The 25,136-nt window shown below is 43.4% G+C and overlaps 1 protein-coding gene across 4 annotated transcripts in view; it reads right to left on the bottom strand.

The window, feature by feature from the left end:
• Window positions 1-431: 431 nt before the first annotated feature.
• Window positions 432-25,136, bottom strand: part of LOC122542246 (protein phosphatase 1 regulatory subunit 29-like) — a 411,774-nt gene continuing 387,069 nt past the window's right edge. For 3 of the 4 annotated variants that reach the window (XM_043679784.2, XM_043679785.2, XM_043679786.2), the window contains one exon: window positions 432-6,793. In XM_043679784.2, the coding sequence (XP_043535719.1) occupies window positions 4,134-6,467 (2,334 nt within the window). In that variant the 5' untranslated portion in view covers window positions 6,468-6,793 and the 3' untranslated portion in view covers window positions 432-4,133. The remainder of the gene's footprint in view (window positions 6,794-25,136) is intronic. The other variant, XM_043679788.2, reaches the window with a different exon arrangement.

Raw genomic sequence — 25,136 nt, 5'->3', positions numbered from 1 at the left:
CTGATTTGACACTTCACTGTGAAATGTACCGTGAACAGTTAACATATTCCGAAATGCGAGAACAAAATAAAGTGGAATATGAAATATCACTAAGCAAAGAGATTTAATAGACTACAATCTTATTTGGTCAATAATCCCTGATTATAAAGAAACACAGTCCCTCTGTGGACAGTGTGAGAAAATTCAGCAGGATGGGGTTAACCTTATCCAAAGTTAGTTGAAGATGAATCTGAAAGCTCATGGTAACACCTTGACATGTGTAGAATGAAGAGCTATGTCTCCTTAATACACAGATGCAACCAAGTTAGGGGAAAGATATGACTGAGCATTTGTTTAACCTATTTAGCAAGTGGGGTTCCCTGTTCAGATGCTGTGCTCAGTTAGGTGCCCTTGTACTTATCACTTTCAGCAAAGTTCTACTATACATGCCAATTAAACTCAATCAACGCATGTTGGGGCAAATTGACAAGGACTCTTAGGAGTTAATCAACAGGTTACTGAAAAATTATTTGACTAAATTAAGTGGGGAAAAGGTCAACTGCCATGAGGGGGACCTACAAATGAAGACTCGAAGGTAACAGAAAAAGACTAGAGGGAACAAGCTTTTCCTTCTCATTTGCACCTTCTATAGAGTCTGTGCCTAGATGATATAACAGATCACCACCTCTTTTCTTTTCTTCCATTGGTGGAATTTAACTCAGAATTTCCAAACCAGTTTTTGACTTGTAAGTAAAACACTCCCATTGGGTAGGGCTAGGTCTCCGATTACTCCCTGTGCAAACCTTCCCACCGCCTGACAAAAAGGGAATAGGGAAAAATGGTTCATCCCAATTATTCATGCATCTCCATAGCAAAGGTTTAAATAAAACTTAGCAATGTGAGGAAAATGGCAGCAGCTGTTGCCGTGACAACTGCATTTCTCCCACATGGGCGACCATCTTTATTGAGTTACATTTACAAGGTTTCCACGCAGATACAGAACACCCATGACTGGACTGTTTGATCTTGAAATAAAGTCTTTCTTTCTACAGGATATAGCTATAATACATAATGACTGTTTGGCAGAGAATTATAATTCATTTGAAGACTCCTGGTGATAATCAAAAAGCAAACTTCTTGCAGTTCCTGTAGTATCCCTCACAAAACCCTGAGATCAAAACAGAATCTTCAATTCCTTCCTCAGTCACTACTTCACAGCCTTGAAGTCATTCATACAGTAAGATTCTTAAGTTGACTTACTGGTGGTGAAGGGCATTGAAGGTGTGACATGCCCTGGACTAAAGTGTTAGGCTCTGGTGCGTTGAGGTTGACCTTATCTTGAGAGGTCAATTGATAAATTAAAGAGACTACAAAGATTCATATTTCTGCAAAAAAAAACACACAGAAACAAAATAGCGTTGATTCCATTTGTTGGTATAATCCATTTTGCATAATGTTTTAGCAAACCATACACTTTTGTTCCCAGTGAACTCTTACTAGTCAAGACGACAGATAGTGTGACCGAGATTTGGAAGACTTGCCCATTCTGGCACCCAGTGGTGGCATTGAAACATGACCAGGCACAGGTTTGGCCATAGAATAAATTTCCCTCTACACCAGCCCGAACAACGAGCACCAACCCCAAATTCAAAAGAGCACTTCTCCAGCAGCGGGTCATTTTTCTATATTTTAAGCCAATTACTCAATGGCCTCTCTGAGAGACACTCTGAACTTACTACCCATTAGCATTGACTAAGAGGTAGCTCTGGCACATGCCTATTAGGGTCTGGGTTGAGTCTTTTCATTTCATCTTACATCTTCACAGCCAACAGGCAGTGGAAAGATTCATCCCCTCAGTCTGGCCTGGACTGTTATGATTGTACTACAAATTACTTCATGGTCTTCCATTTGCCTGTGGGCCTTTGGCCCTTTATCATTGTAACAGGTTCAAGAAGTGACAAGTCAGGTGATGAGAAGGCTTGATACCTTCCATGGTATTAGAACATCAAAATGATATACATATGTGATTTTTAGAAAGCTATATTTACATTGCATTTTATATAGTAACTTTATTATTTTATTACAATTTTATGGGAAAAAAATTACAAGTATAAAAATATTGGTTGCCACCTTTCCTATCAGTTGTAAGGGGGGGATTGCAAATGAGCATATAGATGGTCAACAGGAGATATGCTTTCTTTGATGTGAGATGAATATGAGATTTTCCTAACCCTTTCCCTACCTCACACCCCTTGCCCAGCACCCCAGTGGAGCATTCCATTGCACAATGCCTATGTGAACAACATAGGAACAGTGGCAGGGTCCAAATATGGATCTGAAAAGGGGTATTAATATCCTGGCATTCTTTTGCCAAGAGTAGACAATGGAATCCAAACCGTTCCAAATGTTATTACGAAAGGAAAGGTCCAGAGTTTACTCTGTACTTCCTCAAAAAGTGTCACAGGAATGTTTACATCCACTTTACAAGGGATTTCAATTTGATACCTCATCCAGAATTCCATTATGTAGCATTCCTTTGGAACTGACTTGTCAACCTAAACCACGTGCTGAAGATGAGGAATGGACCTTGAATCTACAAACATCTGGCTTAACACTGCGTTAAGAAACAAGACAACTAAATGCTTGTCCAAGAGTAAGTTTTGTGTTAACGTTTTTGAGAAATACATTTTATGAATGTTTTTGGACAGCAAATGGAAATTTCAGTTTGGCGGCCATCAATAGATTTTATTAAGATGCATAGGGCTGGAATGCTGTCAGGAATTGGTGGGGAGGGTGCTCATCAATCTAAGATAATAGGGGCTATTTTAATCTAACTGACCATGTGGGAGCCCAAATGGGATTGAGTAGAACACCTGTTTTACAATGACCCAGTATTTACCTCTTTCTTCAATGGAGAATAAAATCAGACAGGATTTAAAACTAACTCAGTTCTAGGTTATCTTAAGGAGAGAGTTCTATTAACCGTGCCTTAGGTGTCTCACTTGTTGACTGGGACTTTTTACTGTCAAACTCAGCCTGAAATGTGGATAGTCATTTAACTTGTAGATTTTTCTTTGATTCTTTCATAGGACATGGAGCATTTATGCCCCATCCCCTAACTACCCTTGAACTGAATGGTTTTGTGGATTGTTGCATGAAGAAGTTAAAAGTCAACCATTGATATGGAGTCACCCAGAGGTCAGACCAGGGAAGGATAGTGGGTCTCCTTCCCCAAAGGACATGAGTGATGGGGTCAACATCATTCAACAATAAATTGCCATTGTGGCCATCACTGAGATAAGTTTCCAATTTCAGATGCATTTATTTCATCTTTATTTATGAACTGAATTTGTATTCCACCAGATGGCATGGTGGGATTTGAACTCTTGCCCCTGATAGTACAAGCCCAGCTATATTACAGCTACACCATTGTTTATCCTGTAAGATTGGCCATTAAGTCAATGGAAATCAACAAAAACAGGTGCTTTCTGGAAGGGGTGGCCGGAATGTGGTCAAGCCATCTCTGACAGAATGGCAAGGGAGATGTTCACCCAAGATCACAAGGTCAACGGGCTGCAAATGTGGTGCTGCAATGTTGGTAGATCTACAGGTTATGGAAGCCTGATGGTCATTGCTTTAACAATGTACTCATCCCAATTAATGTCTCTGCTAACACAATGTAGAGAGGAATGTGAAGAGAACCTGCTAATATTACACTGATCAGGAAATTCCCTAGAAACACGTCCTAGCGTTCACTGGCTGACAGAAATGAGGGTTTTTTTTTCATACCCCCAAAGGAAGGCCTCTCCCAAAAAAAAATAGATTCCTGATTTCATTCTCATTACCTCGATCATGCCTGTTCAGTGATGGCTAAAAGTCCCCCTCAATTTGTAACACTTTATTAACATTATCAAGTGAATTAAATATTATAATGTAAAAAGTATGCCTGGATTAATAGGAGGATACTGAAGGGAATGTTGGGTGGGAGGGAGCGATCAAGAACTGGTAATGAAACATTTTAAGGGTGATTTCTGGACTGTGGCTTATAAAATGGGACGTTATAAATGTTTAATAAATGAAAAGGACCCATTAATCCTTCTTTGTTTTGTTTGTTCTTTTTTTTTGTAAACTTATCAATTCAGTCTTAAGCTCAGTCACAACTTTTGCTGAGCAGAAACACCTTTCCAGTAATCTAAAATATCGTGCAAGTCTTCATCTTTAGCAAACTGGACTTTTTTTCGCAAGGCGTGGCCAGCAGCCAGGTACACCTCCTCCCGAGGGTGCTTTTTATAGGGGCGGAACCTCTCCCAGATCTTGTGACTGTTTTCCGACGAATACTCCGGGCTGGAGGAATATCCGGAGAACTGGTGCCTGGGGGAGAGCTGGGAGTAGGCGGAGTCCCTTTTGGAACGGGAGAGTGGCTTTAACAGTGTGGACCTCTGGCTTACAGTGTCCCCGTGTTCTTCATAGTACAAAGCAGGGAAGGAGTGGCGATGTTCACTGCAGTGGTAGGTTTGCTGTACCTCCAGACGATGAATTTCTCCCTGGGCCACTGACGGAAGACGCTTTAAAGGCGTAGGGGTGGGGATGCTCTTCTCGATGTACTTGGCCTCCGTCTTGGACACCTGGTCGGGGAGGTCAAGGCTGTAGACACGGGTGCTCTTGCCTGAACCGCTGGATGAGATGCTGCAGCGTTTCTTGGTGGTGTCCACGCTGCTCTGCCGCTGCAACGGGTAACCTCCTTCTTTGTAAGTCGGCGACAGGAAGCCCGGCCTCTCCAGCTGGGAGGACGACGTGCTCGGCGTGATTTGGCGGTCGATCGACATCTCGGAGTCGGCGCCGATAAAAGCCGCAGAATCCAGCTTCAAGGCGTCGATGCAGTTGTTGATGATCTGGTTGACTTTGTCCACCTCTTTGGCGATGGTGGAGATTTCCGCTGTTGAGCCGTCTCCATTATCTGCCTGCTTTGCTTCCTCCTCTTTACGGTCAGCAGCCTCCCCTGTGCGGACTTCAATATAGTTCCCCTTGGTGGCTTTCGGTGTCTCGTTGACTTCCAGCGGCTTGAACTGTGCCTTCTCCCCAGACACAGAGGGGAGTGAGGACATCCGAGACACTGATATAGGCTGCTCGTGGAACTTCTGCATTGAGTGAATCATACTGCTCGTTTCTGACTCTGGCCCATACCTCATCTCCAAGATGGTCTTCTTGACATTGATAGACTTCTGCTTCTCCTCCTGAATTCTTCGCTTGCGCAAGCAGTAATAAACCACGCCCAGGACAATGACCATGCCAAACAAGCAGCCCAGGATCGTCATAATGTAATGGGTGGTGGTGGAAGAGTTGGACGGTTGGGTTATCATACGCCCTCTTGTCGCAAAGGTCAAGCAGGTGTGGTTGAACCTCTGGGACTTCTGGATGGAAGCCACGCAGAAGGTGTAATCCGTGTGCGCCTTCAGCTTCTCCAGCTTAATGTATTCCTTCCTGTTCCGGAGATTTGTTACATCAGAAACGTAGCTGTTGTTGTACTGCACCAGAATGTACATCCTGCTGTAGGGGGAGGGGATCTGAACCACCAGCGTTGCCCCGGTGATGGTGACATGGTGCAGCTTAATGGTGGGGCTGTTCGACGTGTCCAGGGTGTACGCCGTGATGGGCTCGGTGGAGGAAAATTCCGCCGGGTTGATTCCCGACGAGTAGGCTTCGGGATCTTTAGAAGCCACGGGCGTGGAAAACGGGACGACTTTCACACCATTCCGACAGGAGGAAGCGAGGAGACTGATGGCGTTGAGGTTGCTGTTGGGCCTCGGGCTCAGGAGAGGGAAGCCAGCGTACTCCGCCGGGCTCTCGCACTGAAGTCTGTCGTAGGTTTTGGTGACGTTGTTGAACTCGGCGAGCCAATTCAAGAAACCGACCAAGTCGCAGGAGCAATTGAAAGGATTGCCCGCCAGCTCACACACCATAAGGCCACTGAGACTGGTGAAGGTGTTGCTCTCCAGTTTCGCCAACCGATTGGCAGACAGGTCAATACTGATGAGGTTGGGGCACTCCCAGAAACTGTTGACCGAGATGCTCTCGATCAGGTTGTGCTGGACGTACATGTACTCCAGCCTGGTGAGGCCCCGGAGCATATTCTCGGTCAGGTTGGTCAACCTGTTGTAGCCCAGCTGCAGCACGCGCAGGTTCGACTGAACCAAAAAGGCGCCGTCTTCAATGTAGCTGATCTCATTTTTCGTCAGGTTCAGGTCGGTCAGGTTGCCGAAGCGGCTGAGGGAACTGTACAGGAGGAGCTTGAGCTTGTTCTCATTGAGCCGGAGATCCAGCACGGTGCTGTTGATGTGCTGAGGGATGGCCTCATAAGGGGGCTGGTTCTGGCTGCAGATTGCTAGCCAAACGTAGCCTTTCTCCCCCTCGATCAGCCAACAATCCCCGCAGACCTTTCCGAGCTGGGCCAATAGAACAATCGTTGCCCAGAGGCTGACACGGGACATTATTATTCCAGGCGCAGTAGCTGACTTTGGCGAAGTGTCTAGGAGTGACTAGTAGCTGCCATTAGTTTCAAATGCAATCAGCAATTGCACGTCAGTTCTAGTCACCTCTGTTTTCATTGCTCTTTATGGAAGCACTCAGCCACAAAAAGACAGAAGAGTTGGGAAAGGAGGAAACAGTCAGGTTTTTCATCTATATTCCTGTGGTCTTTTCAATTTGGGAAAATGAATGATCCAAAGCCACTCTTGTCGTTAACTGTTCAATCCCTCGGTTGCAACTTTGAGAAAAGATCTCCTTGGACCCACAAGAGGTTCATGGTCATAGACTCCTGAGAAAACAAAACAAAAACAAAAATTACAGGATTTATCAAAAATATTAACATTGCCTTTCAACAGCATGAAGCAAGTTGGATTCCTTTTATTTTCACAAATGTTTTTCCTTCTGAAGTATTATTTGCAAGGTTGCTTTGGAAGCAAATTTTGGCTCCTCAATTTATACAACAGGGAAATACCAATCTGCGTATTTTTGTCCCTCTTCCCTTGCCTATTAGTAGCACATTTCTAAATTGCTGTTACTGAAGCATGCTGTGCACAAATTGACAATCATGTCTCCTATAACAGTGATTATATTTCAAAATTACTTCTTTCAAACATTTGTAAGATATGGTCATCACTGGCTGGGCCAGTATTTATTGCATGTCTCTAATTGCCCTTGAGAAAATGGTGCTAAACTGCTTTCTTGAGTCCATTTGGTGCAGGTAGATGCAACATGCTTTTGGGGAGAGAGTTACAGAATAGTGATCCAGCAACACTGAAGGAATAGTGATACATTTCCAAGTCAGGATGGTGAGTGGCTTGGAGAGGAGGTTGCAAGAATTGATGCTGCCATGTATCTGCTACTCTTGGCCTGGCAGATAGTAGCAGCCAGGTTTTTGGAAGCTCCTTCCATCACACTCCTGATTTGTGCCTTGTAGATGGTCAACAGGTTTGGGGAGTCAGGGGGTGAGTTACTTGCTGTAGGAGCCTCTGACCTATTCTTGTAGCCACAGTGTTTATATGGCTAATCATTCAGCTTCTGGTTAATCAGCCCAAGGCTGCTGATAGGAGGGAATTCAATAATGGTAATGACTATGATGTCAATGAGTGGTGGTTGGAGATGCTCATTGCCTGGCATTTATGCGATGTTACTTGCCACTTCTCAGCTCAAGCCTGGATATTGTCCAGGGTTTTCTGCATTTGAACATGGACAGTTTCAGTATTTGGGGAGTCACGAATAGTGCTGAACGCTGTGCAATCATCAGCGAAAATCCCCACTTCTGACCTTATGATGGAGGGAAGGTCATTGATGAAGCAGCTAAAGATGGTTGGGCCTAGGATGGACATCCCTTGCAGAGATGTCCTGGAGGTGAAATGACTGGTCTCCATCAACCACTTCAACAAGCATCTTCCTATGTGCCAGGTATGCCTACAACCAACAGAGAGTTTGCCAGTCACTAGCTTTGCTAGGACTCCTTGATGCCACACTCAGTGAATTGTAGCCTTCATGTCAAGGACTGTGACTTTCACCTCTGAAGTTCAGCTCTTTTGCTCATGTTTAAACTAAGGTTCCAATGAAGTCAGAGCTGAGTGGCTCTGGAGGAACCCAAAGTGAGCATCAGTGAGCAGCTTATTGCTAACCAAGTGCTGTTTGAGAGCACTGTTGATGACCTCTTCCATCACTGTCTTGATAATTGAGAGGAGACCGATGGGGCGGTAATTGGTCAGGTTAGATCTGATCTGCTCTTTGTGTGTAGACCTTATCTGGGCAATTTATCACATTGCTGGCTAGATGTCAGGGCACTCTGAGACATGCTGGGGCTGTGAAAGTTCTTCATTCTTTCCAGTATTCCCAAACCAGACTGACTGGTCATTATCGCATATATATGGGAGTTTTTAGGCACCTACTTCTACCTGAAATGCAACAAGGTTTTCACTTCTAGACAGTTCAGTGATTGCAAAGCACTTTGGGACAACTTTAGTATGTCATATGTGCTATAGCAATGCAAGCGCTTTCAGTCTTCTCTCAAATATTTAACCAATTTTAAAGCCCAACCACATATCTGATCTAGGACTTACCCAACTGTTATTGACCAGACCAAACCCCTTCAAAATATATTACAAAGGTAGCCTAGACCTAAATTTTCTTACTTTAAAGGTAAATGTGAGGTGCTAAGTTCCAGATGCAATTCAATTGGTCAAATTACTCGACATTAAGCAAAATACAACTAGTTCAAACATTATAGTTAAAATACAAAAACAGCAACAATGACTTGGAATAACTTAACTCTATTGGAAAACTTAACAGAATAATAGATACAGTAACTATTACTAATTAACTGTTCCAATACAGCTGTAGCTGAGAGCGGGAAAGAATAGTTTCCATTTCATGACCCTAACAGCAACGGCTGAAAGGTAAACTAAAGATCCTGACTCTGTGGGAGTTTGGCCACACCCATTCAGGCGATGAAGACTGGGGAGAATATTTCATCCTCACTAACACTCAGCATTTGATCCCCCGAGGGGTGCATACTCAACCCCCTACTGTACTCACTATATACCAATGACTGCGTCACCAAATACCAGACTAATGCCATTTACAAGTTCGCTGATGACACCGCCATAGTCGGTTGAATCTCAGATGGCGACGAAACAGACTACAGACGGGAGTTGGAAGACTTGGAAAAATGGTGCACTGAGAACAACCTAGCTCTCAATGCTGGCAATACCAAGGAACTCTTTATTGACTTCCGGCAGGATGTTACTTATGCCCCCCTACACATGAACAGCACAGAGGTGGAACGAGTGGAGAGTGTCAAGCGCCTGGGAGTGGTCATCCACAACAAGCTTTCTTGGACTCTTCATGTGGATGTACTGGTTACAAAGGCCTAACAACATCTCTTCTTCCTCAGCTAGCTGAGGAAACGTAGCATGATGGCGAATACCTGTGCAAACCTTTATAGGTACACAATTGAGAGCATTCTGTCTGGATGTAACACTACCTGGTATGGCAACTGTACTATTCAAGATCGGAGATGGTTACAGAGAGTGGTAAACTCAGCCTGGACAATCACAAAGGCCAACCTCCCATCTATAGAATCCATCTACCAGGCCCGCTGTCAAGGAAAGGCCGCCAGCATTCTCAAAGATCCATCCCACCCTGGCAATGTTTTTCTACAACTTCTACCATCGGAGAGAAGATACAGAAGCCTGAACACATGCACCAACCAGTTTCAAAACAGTTTTTACTCTACTGTTGTTAGAATACTGAATGGACTCACAAACTCTTAACATTTGCCTGTACCTGTGATTTTATTTTTACTTATTATTTATTTATCTATGCTACTTAACTCTGTAATCTGCTTGCATTGCTCGCAAGACAAAGCTTTTCACTGTGCCTCAGTACACGTGACAATAAATTCAATTCAATTGTTCCAACTTAAAAAAATCAAGTTGTTTACCTTGTCTTAGACTAGTCAACGTCTGACCCCAATCTCTCTCTCAAAGAAACAAGGACCTCTTAAAGCCAAAGTACTGTCACACCCACCTTCGTCGTAACAGTGATCAAAGGATCATAAATGTCATGTAGTTACAAGTAAATGGAATTGTTAAGGGACTCCTACATCCACAGAGCGGTTTGAATTGGTACTGGTACCCATAATTACGAATAACATTGATGTATGCAAGGAATGCTCAATAAACACGCAAGGGGAAAAAAGATATGCTGATGGCTAGATGAAGTAAGGCAGTGGCAGGTTTATGTAGAGAGTCAACATTGGCATGGTCCTGTATGGTTGAATGCCTTGTCTCTATGCTGTAATTCTCTGTACAAAAAGCCCTTTTCAAATGTTTAGGTTTGCAAAATTGCATCAAGTTGATCCAAAGGTTGAAAAATATAAGTTACAACATGTCTATATTGGATTGTCAGGATGCATATGACCCACAGTTTAGACAAAGCTAATTCAAATAGACTCTTCCCAGTTACAGAGAAACTACAAGCCAGTTTATATAGTGTCTTGATAAATCTGTGTATCAGATGTTGGTGTGAATAGCTTATCCTGCTGAACAACTGCACTGTTTTCGTGTTGACTACTTTAATCTTTAGATGTTTTAGATTTAAATGTGACTAATAGAACAAAGCAATGGAAGTTTGACAGTGTGATATTTTGTGATATTCAAAATGAACATGAAGAATTAAAACCCTGCATTTATATTGCATCATTCAGGATCACAGCATGCTCTAAAGTGCGTCACTACCAATCAAGTGTAATCACAGTTAATATATTAGAAACATTCAAGCAAAGTTATGTATAGTATGGTCCCACAAACAGCTAATTTGTGCTAATAGCGAGACAATTTGCATTGTCACAGGACTAGTCCTTTTTTTTCTAAAAGCTGTTCCTTGCCTCAAGGAGATTCTGTCCTTGATTTTTTTCAGAGGGGTAATAAACCGGGCCGGGCTCCATTCAGTCTGGTTTAGTACAGAGGTGAAAAGGATTTTCAGAGGCCTTTTGTTTATATGTAAACAGATGAGACTTCAGGCCAAAGTGGTTTAGAAGTGACCTTTATAAAGAAAGAGAAGTGGTCAGCTCTCTAGCTGAACTGAGCAGTTTTCCACACAGGGACCTGTGTGGACATTCTCTCTCTTTTCTGCCCTTCAACTTCAACCTGTCAGCACGTGCTCCATTTATACTGGGTTTTAAAGGGAGTTTGCTTACTGGGACTGTTGTGTATATTCAGAACTGCATAATTAAGTCTAATTGGAGAGGTTGAGTCCTGTATGCGGTTCTTTATTCTATTCTTTGTGTTTCATTGTGTAATTTTGTGAATAAATTTTTGTCTGTTTAAAATCTAGTAGTCAACCTCGCTAACTTACTCAGGGTAATTCTCACTGTACATTTACCAAAACAAATTGCAAAGTTATGGTGTGGGGCTGCCTGCTTAAGAATGTTTTGAGTGGTCTGGCCTAGTCCATAACAATTCAGTGATGCACATTTGAGGGTGACAGGGCACACTAACACCATTTATACAATCTTTTGATCTCTCTGCCGATAAACTCTTTCCCTCAGTGCTTCCTCTCACTCCACCTGACAAAGGGGCAGCGCTAAGAAAGCTTGTGATTTCAAATAAACCTGTTGGATGGTAACCTGATGTTGTTTGACTTCTGACCTTGTCCACCCCAATCCAACACCATCATCGCCACATCATCTCCATATTCTCTTTTTGAGCTGCCACTGTTTCTGGATTACCACCATGTGGGCAGCGCAATGGCTCAGTGGTTAGCACTGCTGCCTCACAGTGCCAGAGGCCCAGTTCAATTCCCACCTCAGGCAACTGTCTGTGTGGAGTTTGCACATTCTCCCCGTGTCTGCGTGGGTGTGCTCCAGTTTCCTCCCACAGTCCAAAAATGTGCAGGTTAGGTGAATTGGCCATGGTGAAGGGGTAAATGTAGGGGAATGGGTCTGGGTGGGTTGCTTTTTGGAGGGTCGGTATGGACTTGTTGGGCCGAAGAGCCTGTTTACACACTGTAAGTAAGTAATCTAATCATCACTTTGTTTGATCTTTTTTAAGTTCAGTCAATGACCTCACATCTTTCAACAATGAAATGCATCTGTCAAAGTTTAACTATCAACATATCCCTTCATCAACCTATGATTCCATTTATATGGTTTGCCATGTGACTGGTCTTTGTACCATCCGCAATTTGGACATGTGGCTTCCTGTCCCAGTAAACATAGTGAAGATGTGTTGCTGAATATTCTTGTGGGACACTGCTTATCGTATCCTACAGGTTGAGAGTCACTGCTCAGAAGCTCAATACGTGGTGGAGCTTCAATGGTTTCTTATGAGGGACCTTATCACATGCATTTCTGGAAGTCCCTAAAAGTTACTTCCATAGACAATCTACCAGGTTAATCACATTTTCATCAGACATGACTTAACCTTTACAAATCTAACACAAAATGTGGACGTTGCTACACCCCAGTCCACCCTGCTGTATGAACTGTATTTCAATAAGTATAATATCGTACTATATATAACAAATTAAACTAAATAGGTATAATATTTATGTATTATATATACACAAGGGGGTGGTGGTATAGTAATATGGTTGAACTAGTAATTCAGAACGCAAGGCTCATGTATCTAGAACTTGGGTTCAAATCCCATCAGGGCAAGTGGCTAAAATTTGAATTCGATAAATATCTGAAATTAAAATGCTGGTTTAAATAATGATTATGAAGCCAATGCCAATAACTGTAAAAACCCATCTGGTTCATAATCCCCACTCGTACCAAGTCTGGCCTAAATGTGATTGAGGGAAGGTTAATAAAATGCTCCCTTAGTTAACAATAACCACATTTCATGAAGTAACTGGAAAAACACAGACAATATATCAATACGGAGTGTGCTGTTTATTCAGCAATACTATGATATAATGTATTGTTTGACAGGCAGAATACTGCTAAGGTTAATAAAACACTGATCCACACAGAAATAACATCTGTACATGTTTTACCCTTCCATTTGCATTACAAAGTCCCTCTGAGAGTTGACTATTTAACACAGCTCCTAATATTCTGATACAAATACATTGACAAATGAGCAGAATATTGTTTCAAACAAGCTGTTTCCCAAACTGGACTGAACAGGCAGCAAAATCACTTCTACAGGCACCTGCTCATTATCCTATTGTTTCGCATTGTAAAATCTGCTTACTGAGATGGAATCTGAGCACATTAACTCATACTCTCATCTCATTCAATCTACACCATTAGCTCATGGTTTATATAACACAGTCAGATTAGTTTCTACTCTAATGTAAATTTGTAAGACACCCCAATCGGTATTACTTTCTGTTTCAATTTTCTCATTTTTAATTTCTTCTCTTGCACTCATATAGTGACTTCCTCATCCTAACGGTGTCCAAAGAACCTGATGGACAACTACTGTTGAAATCCCTGCAATGTGGCAGCCATTTTATGCCAACTCACATCCTAAAAGCCTTACTCTGTTTCTGGTAGTTTTGGTTGCAGGATTAATGTACACCCAGGCTGTTCTGCAAATAGTATGTTGGCACTTATTGCAAGGGGATTTCAGTACAAGAGTAGAGATCTTGCTGCATTTGTACAGAGAGCCTTGGTGAAGACCACACCTTGAGTACTGCACGGTTTTAATTTCTTTACGAAGGAAGGATATACTTGCTATAGAGGGAGTCCAACAAAGGTTCACCAGACTGATCCGTGGGATGGGGGATTATTCTTTGAAGAGAGGTTGAGGAGCCTGAGCTCTTGTTCTCTGGAGTTTCAAAGAATAAGAGGTGATCTCAGTGCAGCATACAACATTATTATAGGGCACGGCTGCACAGACGGAGTTTACCCTGCCTGGGGACACAGAACGAAGGTTTGACAATGCTGTCACTTTAAGCGATTATTTTGTCCTGGCTTCATTTTGAAAAAAGGATGAAGGCAGAGGCACGGAGCAGTCTACCAGAACCACAAGAGAAACAATCTGAGAGGCCTTGGGTTTTTTTTAAACAGCCTGAATGCTGTGGCCAGCTCTCAGATCAGGATTTGTGAGTTTTGTTTTTCCAGCAGTCAGTTTGGAGTCCCATCAGAGTTGGGAGCCTCAGTGAATGATTCCTTGCTGCTACTTTCTCTGGAAGTTCTCTTGATGGTTTATTCTCCCGGATTAGAGAACTGCACGTGAGAAGCTGTGTCTGAGTTTGCCTTTTTGCCAAGCTGTGTGTTTATGGGGTATCAACATATTGGGAGCAGTTAACTAATAATAAGTACTGCATCTATTATTCGGTTAAGTTTTCCAGTAATTAGATTATTCTCAGTTCCTCTTTCTTTTGTTTGTATTTTAACTATAATGTTTAAATAAATTGTGTTTGCTTCATGTTAAGTAGTTTGGCCAGTCACATCACATCTGGAACACGCACTTCACATCTACCTTTAAAATAAGTTAGGGTGTGGGCTATCTTCTTAAAATATTTGTGGGGGGGGGTCTGGTCTTGTCTATAACAAAGGGTGGAAATCAACTAGGCAAAAGCGAGGACTGCAGATGCTGGAAACCAGAGTTTAGATCAGAGTGGTGCTGGAAAAGCACAGCAGGTCAGGCAGTATCCGAGGAGCAGGAAAATTGACGTTTCGGGCAAAAGCCTTTCATCAAGAACGGCTTCCTGATGAAGGGCTTTTGCCCGAAACATCGATTTTCCTTCTCCCCGGATGCTGCCTGACCTGCTGTGCTTTTCCAGCACCACTCTGATCTATAACAAAGGGTGGATTATTTAGGACTGAGCTGAGGAGGAATTTCTTCACACAAAGGATAGTAAATCTTTGGAATTTTCTCCCCCAGAAGTCTGGCTCAGCCATTGAGAACATTTAAGACAGAGATAAATCATTTTTTTTAGATATTAAATGGTATCAAGGCATCCGGAGCTATTATTGAAAAACATTATTGAAAGCGGAGATCAGTCATGATCTAGTTGAGTGGTGGGGCAGGCTTGATGGACTGAATGGCCTACGTTCTTCTGCTCCACCTCAAATGGTGCCATAAGCACCACCAATCTGTATTTATATGTGCCTTTGAGGTAAGGTAAAGAAAAAATGCGTGACTCTGAATCACATAAAGAGATATTAGGTCATCTCACAGAAATGTTTGGTCAATGGGGTAGGTTTTGGGAGGAAAGCAAGATGGAAACGGGTTGTAGAAGCATATTCTAGGGTATGTAGACCAGCGGTGAAGCAATTAAAACTGGGGAAACACAAGAAGCCAGAAGTGGATTGGTGCTGATATCTCAGAGGGTTGGGAGGCTGGAGGAGGTAGGGAGGGATGGGGGTTGGGGGGAGTGGGGGTTGGTCACTCAGGGGATTTGGAAACAAGCATGAAAAGTTTAAAGTCAAGCCATACCTGGACCAGGAGCCAATGAGGGTCAACAAGCATATGGATGCCAGTGGAATGAGGTCTTGTGAGCTAAGACATGGATAGCAGAGTCTGGGATGGTCTCAGGTTCATGTAGGATAGGATGTAGGAGACAAATCCAGAGCCCACTGGAAAAGTTGAGACTTGAGGTAACAAAGGCATGAGAGTAAGGATTTCAGCAGAAGGTAGATTTGAGACAGATTTATGACAAACACGGAGAATGCTGGAGAAACTCAGCAGGTCTGGCAGCCTCTGTGGTGACAGAAACAGAGTTAATGTTTCAAGTCCAGTCTGACTCTTGTTCAGAAAAGTTCTGAAGAAGGATCACTGGACAAATCCTTAACTCTATTTCTCTCTCCATCGATGCTGCCAGCCCTGCTGAGTTACTCCAGCACTCATTGCACTTGCTTCAGAGTTCCAGATCCACAATGTTTCGCTTTTATTCGAGTGAGACAGAAGTATACTCCCTGAAGGAAGGGATGGGGACTTTAGTTTAAATTGGGATTTTGGTAACGGTCCCAAAACTGGTGCCAAACAGATACAACACAGACCAATTTTAGTTCCAAATTCCTGTGTCAGGAGTATGCCGGGGCACCGGTGTGTGTTATATTTTTAAATACAATCAGAAGATAAGTCTATTGACCTTTAAATGTATCCCCATTCCCTAGGTTTAACTATTCAAGAAAATAAATCATAATCAAACCTGATAATTTTAGCATAGGTTGACCTTTACACTAACTGGCATTCTGAGATTGAAGTTTTTTTGTCAGATCTTTTGATCTATTTCCGTCGGTGGGTTGGGCAGATCTAGTTTGGGCAGATTGAGTTTTAATTGATTGGTTCCAATTACCCTGAACACAGACCGATAATATTTACTACCTCTGATTATTCCCAGCTAGTGTTTAAAATTAGAATTTTAGCACAGGGTGATGTATTAAAAAAGGAGGTTGGAAATTAATTTGAGCCACTAAGGAGGGGTGAGCTGAGCTCGGCAATCATTCAGAAGCTACCAAGAAGGCCCAAGGCTTAGGTCTCAAGCCGAGGGTTCCCAACTCTCCAGCGTTCAGGAGGATAAACATGGGCTACTCAGATGGGCTGATGGGATGGACAAATGGAATTCAACTCGGATAAGTGAGGAGATGCACTCGGGCAGGACAAACCAGGCAAGAGGATACACAGTAAGACTTTGGGAAGCAGCGAGGCTCAGTGGGTCCTTGGTGTGGATGTACATAAGAAAACACCTCAGGGACCCTCACAAAGACATAGTATGACTCTGCAGCACATAAGGAGATATTGGGTCATATTGTGTCTTAAAGATGTTAAGTGAGTTGGAAATGAGGTGTAGAAAGCATATTCCTGAATTTGATGCCTGGGCACCTGAAATGGGGGAAGGTTGCAGGGTGGTCAGGGGATTTGGGACAAAATGATAAATTGGTCAGGAAGGCACATGGACTACTTGCCTTTATGAGTCGAAAGTCTAAGAGAGTGGAAGTTATGCTGGAACTGCATAAAATGCTTTGTTGGGCCACCGGTAGAGTATTGTGTGCAGTTCTTGAATTCACATTATAGGCTGGATTCACATTAAGCACTGGGGAGGGTACAGAGGAGATTTACCAGGACGTTTCCTGGGCTGGAGAGTTTCAGTTATGAAGGGAGGTTGAGCAGATTGGAATTGTTTTCTTTGGAGCAGAGAGGGGACATGATTGAGATGTATAAAATGATGAGGTAGGATAGTCAGGACGGAACTTCCATCTTGGTGGAGGGATTAATGAGTGGGATTTAAGGGAAGGATAAGAGGGGGATGGGAGGAAAATATTTTACACTCAGAGGATGGTGGGAATCTGGAACTCTCTGTCTATGAAGGCAGAAACTATCCGAATGTTTAAGAAGGATTTTTGTGTGCACTTGCAGTGCCAAGGCATACAAGGTTATGAGCCAAGTGCTGGAACATGGGATTAGAATCATTAGGTGCTCCTCTCGGACCAGCACAGACTCAATGGGCCGAAGGTCCTTTCTCTGTGCTGCAGATCTTTGTGAATCTTTCACTGCTCCTGAATCTCCATGAATTACAGATGGATCTCTTTGATTTTACTGCGATCATCACTGGGAGTAAAGACATCGTACACATGAGACAGAAGCAGACCACTCACCCCGACTGCAAGGGTTGCTGGTCCCTACCAGTCTCTTCACACCTTAACCCTCAGAGGGAATCCAGAATTTAAGTGCCATTTTCTTAGCTTCTTTGAACATCTTACTAATTGCTTAGAAAAGTGTGGGAGAAAGTGAAGGACTTAATGACAGAACAGATGATCAGGCTTGGTAATATTTTTCAGAAAGAAGTTGGAACAGACATAAAATTAAAGATTTTCTAATTGCAATCCACATAATTAATCAATTTAGAGTTGGTTGCTCGTCTTTTCTCTTTAATTCATTCTCCACTTGCAGTTCCAACAACACTCAAGAAGTTTGACGCCATCCAGGACAAAGAGGCCCACTTAATTGGCACACCGACCACCATCTTCAATGTTAATTCTCTGTCACCAGCATCCACTAACAGCAGCGTACACCATCTACAAGATGCACTGCAGAAGTTCACCATCTCAACAGCACCTTCCAACACTGCAATCTCTTCATCAAGGACAAGGAGAGCAGAGATGTGGGAACACGATTACTTGTGAGTTCCCCTCCGAGCCACACACCATCCTGACTGGTAATTCTTTCACTGTCATTATGTCAAAATCTTGGATCACCCTGCCTAACAGCACTGTGCAAATCCTACACCATGTGGATTGCAACAATTCAAGAAGGTGATGATCAGCTCAGCACCAACTTCTGAAGGGCAGTTAGGGATGGGCATGACAGTGACAGCCACATCACATGAAAGGACAGAAAAGGTCTGAGTAATGTTCTATTGCTCTATACTTTCTCTGGCTCCATCCTTCTATTTGTCTTTCATTGAAAAGTGTGGTGCTAGAAAAGCACAGCCGGTCAGGCAGCATCCGAGGAGCAAAGGAGTCACCGTTTCAAGCATAAGCTCTTCATCAGCTCTTCATTCCTGATGCAGAGCTTATGCTCGAAACATTGATTCTCCTGCTCCTCGGATGCTGCCTGACTGGCTGTGCTTTTCTAGCGCCACATGTCTCCACTCTGATCTCCAGTATCTGCAGTGCTCACTTTCTTCTATTTCTCTTTGTCTGCCACAGTTACTGTATCTCTCCTTCTCTGTCAATCAGTCTCTATCTCAATCTGACTAAGAGTCCTTGCATCCCTCTCTCATTCTTTCCAAATTTCAACAGTGACTGTGATTTCACAAATACTTTATTGGCATTAAGCACTTTAGGACATTCTGAGGTTATGAAAGCAATGTGCACATTTGTTTGGGACGGTCTTGCCCTTAGCTTCTCTTTATATTTCCTCCTTTAGTGTTTCTGGAAACAGATATGAACAGGACCCAAAAACAGGAAATCTCCAATTCAAGACTCGCATTTATTTTTCCTTTAATCTTGCATGGGGTGTGGGCGTTGCTGGTAAGGTCAGCATTTGATGCCCATCCTGAATTGTGTCCTGAACTGTGTGGAAAGGGTAGTTCAGAGTCAACCATATTGCTGTGGGTCTGCAGTCAAATGCCAAGCAGGAGGTGGTGGCCTAGGGGTATCAGCGCTAGACTATAAATTCAGAAATTCAGCTGATGTTCTGGGAACTTGGGTTCAAATCGCACCACAGCAGACGGTGGAGTTTGAATTCAATTTAAAAACAAGCTCAGGAATGAAGAGCCTAATGATGACCATGAAATCATTGTTGACTGTCAGAAATACCCCAAATATCACCAGTCAACCCCACTGTCCCGTGGCCCAACATTCCAACTCCCCCTCCCACTCTGCTGAGGTCATGCAGGTCCTAGGCCTCCTCCATCGCTGCTCCCTCACCACCTGATGCCTCCAGGAAGAACGCCTCATCTTCTGCCTCGGAAAACTTCAACCCCAGGGCATCAATGTGGACTTCACCGGTTTCCTCATTTCCCCTCCCCCCACCTTACCTCAGTTCCAACCTTCCAGCTCAGCACTGTCCTCATGACCTGTCCTACCTGTCAATCTCCCTTCCCACCCATCCACTCCATCCTCCTCTCTGACCTATCATCTTCATCCCCACCCCTATTCCCTATTGTACTCTTTGCTACCTTCCCCCACCCTCCCCTCTGACCTATCACCTTCATCCCCACCCCCATTCACCTACTGTACTCTTTGCTATCTTCCCCCACCCTCCCCTCTGACCTATCACCTTCATCCCCACCCCCATTCACCTACTGTACTCTTTGCTACCTTCCCCCACCCTCCTCTCTGACCTATCACCTCCATCCCTACCCCCCTTCACCTATTGTACTCTTCGCAACCTTCTCCCCAATTCTCCCCACCCCCCACCCACTTTAACTCTCCACCCTGGAGGCTTCCTGCCTCTATTCGTGATGAAGGGCTTTTGCCCGAAACATTGATTTTCCTGCTCCTTGGATGCTGCCTGAACTGCTGTGCTTTTCCAGCACCACTCTGATCTAAGCTCTGATTTCTAGCATCTGCAGCCCTCACGTTTGCTTGTCAGAAATACCCATCTGGTTCACTGGTCTGGTCTACATGTGACTCCAAACTCCCAGCAATGTGTTGACTCTTAACTGTTCTCTGAGCAATTAGGGATGAGCAATAAATGCTGGCCGAGCCAGTGAGATCCACATCCTGTGAGTGAATAAGAAAAATGTAGACCACCCCAAGTAAGGAAGGCAGATTTCCTTCCCTAAAGGACAATTTATGCAAGGTTCATGGTCACCATGACAGATTTTGTTAAAAAAATTTAAATTCCAATAACTACTGTGGTGGGATTTGAATCTACACTGCCTGGCCATTAGTCTAGGCCAGCAGAAAACTACAATAATAGAGTCATAGAGACGTACAGCAGGGAAACGGACCCTTCGGTTCAACTCGTCCATGCCGACCAGATATTCTAACCTAATTTAGTCCCATTTTCCAGCACTTGGCCCATATGCCTCTAAACCCTTCCTATTCATATACCCATCCAACTGCCCTTTTAAACGTTGTAATTGTACCAGCCTCCACCACTTCCTCTGGCAGCTCATTCCATACACACACCACCCTCTGTGTGATAAAGTAGCCTCCGTTTCCCCTCTCACCTTAAACCTATGCCCTTTAGTTCTGGACTCCCCCACCTCGGGGAAATGATCTTGTCTATTTACCCCGTCCATGCTCCTCATGATTTTATAAACCTCCATAAGGTCACCCCCTCAGCCTCCAACACTCCTGGGAAATTACAGCAGAAACAATACCGCAGCACCATTATCAGCCACAGGGTTGGCACAATACTGAAAATAGGGTGACTGGGCAAAGTGCCAGTATGTATTGACGATTTTGGAACCATGTTATGTCAGAGTTTACCAAGCAGAGCCAGTTTAATTGTCTCAGGGATTGTAAAGATTGCCCAGCTTCTGCAGAATTTTGGGAGAAGGTGCTGCAGAGACCAGCTCTCGACATCTCTCTGCTTAAAATCTTAAAAACACCACCCTCATGACCCCACTTTCCAACTCAAGGGAAACGTGGCCCATCGCTGATGGACTCTTTCACACGGGATACTCCAGCCATTCTGAGATTTCTAATTATACAACGTCATTCATAGAACAGAATCTTAGACCAAATACAGCACAGGAGGAGGCTACTCGGCCCGACTGCGTTCATGCTAGCTCTCAATGGGAGCAATTTAGCTAGTCTCATTCCCCTGTCATCCTGCACTGTTTTCCCATCCTGGTGTTTCTCTAATTCCATTTTTAAAGTCCTGACTAAATCTACCTTCACCACTTTTCAGTTCGCACATTCCAGATCATAACCACTCGCTGTCTTTTATTTCCCTTTTGTCGCCTGGGGACCTTGCAGCAATCACTTATAATCTGTGCCTTCTGGTCCCTGCCTGTTCTGGCAGGGAGAAACGTTCTTCCTCACTGTCTCCAAACATCATGACATACCTCCAGGATAGGCAGGGTTTGCATGTAGACCATTTGGCCCAGAGGTTGGGGAACCACCAATCAACTTGCACGTCTTCACACCCTCGTTCTGAGGCATGTCAGATTAATGTCAGGCACCGAGAAAACACACATCTTCCACTCTCAACATGTCTGAGCGGCCTTAAAACACATTCCCTTCCTTTTACACTGCACCCTTCACCAAGAATTTCTCCACGCTCAATTATAATCTTCTCCGTTATCAATACAACCTATCTGTGCTCAATTACATTCTCGTCCACTGCCAGCACAGTCCATCTGTTCTTAACTACTTCCCTCTATTGTCTCCCCAGTTCATGCACAGACAACAGCTGGTCTAGCTGTGACAGGCATATAACTAACCAGTCTTAAGGAGTACACCCTGATATAACTCCACAGAGGCCGGTATCCCATCACCAAGTCATCCTTTATTTCCACGTGGAGAGTCGTTGACACTGACCCAGCTCCCTCAGAGCCAGCTCTCGGACTGAACAGAACCCCCTGACACTTCTGTGTATATCTTACAGCAAGGGCTTCCTGACTGGACCAGATTAACAGCCCCAGTCAAGGAACTCACATTCTATGACATCCACCTGGGTGACCACGTTACAATCAATACACACACTAACTGCACAACTTAGCTCTCTCAATATTGTTCGGAACATAGAAATTAGGAGCAAGATCAGGATCTTTGGCTCATCAAGCCCATTCTGATCCTCTAGTAGATCACCATTCATGTCAATCTAGTTAATGCCCTTTGCATGTACTGTCCCCATATCCCTCAATATTTTTAATATCTATCTATCTTTCCCTTAAACCTCTCATTGGTTCTCCCTTAACCATTGCTCACATTATCCTGAAAGGATCTGGTAGTTTGTCCAGAGCTATGTGGCAGATTTTGAAAGCAAACTTGGAGCGTCACAGGATGAGGAGTGACCTTATAGAGGTTTATAAAATCATAAGGGGCATGGATAGGATAAATAGATAAGGTCTTTTCCCTAGGGTAGGTTTGTCCAAAACTAAAGGGAGGAGGTTTAAGATGAGAGGAGAAAGATTTACAAGAGACCTGAGGGGCAAAGTTTTTCACACAGTGGGTGATGTGAGTACGGAATGAGCTGCCAGAGGAATTGCAATTACAACATTTGAAAGACATTTGGATAGAGACATGGATTGGAAGGGTTTATAAAGATATGGGCCAAACAGAGGCAAATGCGACTACTTCACTTTAGGAAACCTGGTCAGCATGGATGCGTTGGGCCGAAGGGCATGTTTCCATTCTTCTTGAGTCTATGCTCTTCACAGGGTAGCCAACATTTGCCAAGAGAAATTAATAGGAGACATCTGCCCAATAAAAGAACACCATAGAGTCACATAGTCATCCAGCACAGAAACAGACCCTTCGGTCCAACCATACTGACCATAATCCCAACCTAAACTAGTCCCACCTGCCTGCTCCTAGCCCATATCCGTTCAAACCTTTCCTAACCATATACTTACCCAAATGTCTTTTAAACATTGTAATTGTTCCCGCATTCACCACTTCCTCGGGAAGTTCATTCCACACACAAACCACCCTCTGTGTAAAAAAATTGCCCCTAGTGCCTTTTTTAAATCTCCCTCCTCCCACCTTGAAAGTGTGCCTCCTAGTCATGAAATCCTCCATCCTAGGGAAAATAAGTATCATCCTTTGCGTTACAGTATGATTTGTGCAAATCATATCTTAATTTCTTGAAATAGAATCTAGGTGCTTTTTGATTTTTCAATGGATAACATTATGTATGACTTGGGATTCCCTCCCTATGTCTCTCTGCCCCTCTCTCTCTCTCCCATGCCTTAAAACCCACCCTCATCTAAATCTTTGGTCACCTATCTTTGTACCTCCTTGTACGGTTGCATGTCAAATGTCTCCGAACACTCCTGTGAATGTTTTCGGTCAACTTACTAAGTTAAAGGCCTGAGGTAAATGTAAACTCTTGTTGCTGTTCAACATGAAGAACAAAGGCCCCCCAGGATTTGACCTCTGACCTGCACAATGTTGGAATTCAACAAGAAATATCGCTTTACGACAGCGACTACATTTTGAAACTACTTAGTTGGTGATCGAGTGCCCTGAGGCTGTAAAAAAGTGCTGTTTCTTTCAATGTCAGCTCAATGAGGAAAAATTCTATCACATTAGCTTTTATAATAGTTAGTTTTTAATTTAATATTTAGCAGGATAGGAAGCAAGAGGTGGAGGATGGGAAGGGGTTCAATCTCTTAGGCAGTGCCCTGGCAGGAAGTCCTCTTTGGTAATCAAAGTCGTCAGGGGCTTTCCGGAAATTTCGAACGCAGTCCTTCAGGCTCAGGTCGTGAATTTGGCAAAAACAAATCTCCAGCTTTCCAGGTGTTATAAGGATGGGGAGAGCTAGCATGTTATGGTCGCATTGTGAGGCATATCTGCTTTGCCGGAGGGCAAGTTCCAGGACTCTTGGGTGTTCTCCAAGCGACTAGTGACATGACAGCATTGCAGCAAACGAGGCTTGGAGGCAGTCTCATAGGAATGGAAAAATAGTCAAAGGCATTTAACAAATCAAACAGGCCATTTTGCACATCAGTCCCCCTGGTGCTCAAACTCTTCAACACATATCCAAACAGCCTGAACATTTTGTTTTCAAAACCAACACCTTGTCTAAAAGATTATTCCAAACGTTAGTCACCTTTTGAATCAATAAGTTCTTGCCAACTTTCATTAAAATTATAGTTTATTTTCTCCTTTACTTACATGTTCAAACAACAGTACAGGTAGGTCTCCTATAACATGGTCGTTATGTACCATGTGACACCGTGCCACAGAAAACCACGTAATGTAAATAATGGGGCCTATGGGAAAAACGGGGTTAGAGGCAAACCACTAAAAGTTGGAATAAAAAAAGTAGGTAGCCTATCACAAACAATAGCACAGTCGAGGTAAATCTTTAAATTTGTATATTTGAATGGAATAATACGGTAAATCGAATACTTTAACACTTAAATCACTGACTACAACTGTACCTTTCACAAAGCTCTTCACCATGTGACCATGTGATGTCGACGTGGAATTCCAGTTCTCCTCAATATCCTCCCCCCAGGGTTTGAAATGACATTCCTAGTCTACAATTCCCAGTTTCAAGCTAAGTTTCAAGGCTTGCGGAGCTGATTGCATTCCTGTTCTAGCTGAGAGCTGGGAATTTGCATTTTGCAGACAGAGCATCCTGAGGCTGGGTTTTGCCGTTCAGCTGGTGCCAGGGATGGGAATCGCGTAACAGCGAGCGGGAGTTCGCTTTATAGAGAAAAAGGGCCCGCAATTCACAAATCACGTTACAACCAAATCGAATTTCATCAACCCGCGTTGTAGGAGAACTAACTGTAAGAGATAAGATCAGGTATAAATGAAGATAGAACACTGAAGAGCTGGGGGTAAATTGAGAAATAAACAGTAATATTGTTAATTTAATGATAGATGACATCTGTAAGCAGTCTTTTGCTGAGACAATCAACCAAGACCCAGTCTGCCCTCTCAGGTGGACATTAAATATTTCATGATGTGATTTCAAAGCAGAAATAGGTGTTATCTATTGTGTTCGGGCCAGGATTTATCCTTTTAACAAGGTTAGAAGAAAGATTATCAGGAAATCACTTCATTACTGATTGTCGGA

The sequence above is a fragment of the Chiloscyllium plagiosum genome, unplaced genomic scaffold (assembly GCF_037043375.1).
Source record: "Chiloscyllium plagiosum isolate Xiang-an unplaced genomic scaffold, Cpla_swu_hap1 HiC_scaffold_33, whole genome shotgun sequence".
NCBI lineage: Eukaryota > Metazoa > Chordata > Chondrichthyes > Orectolobiformes > Hemiscylliidae > Chiloscyllium > Chiloscyllium plagiosum.
Note: the sequence above shows the minus strand (reverse complement) of the source record. Positions and strands in the feature narration are given on the sequence as shown.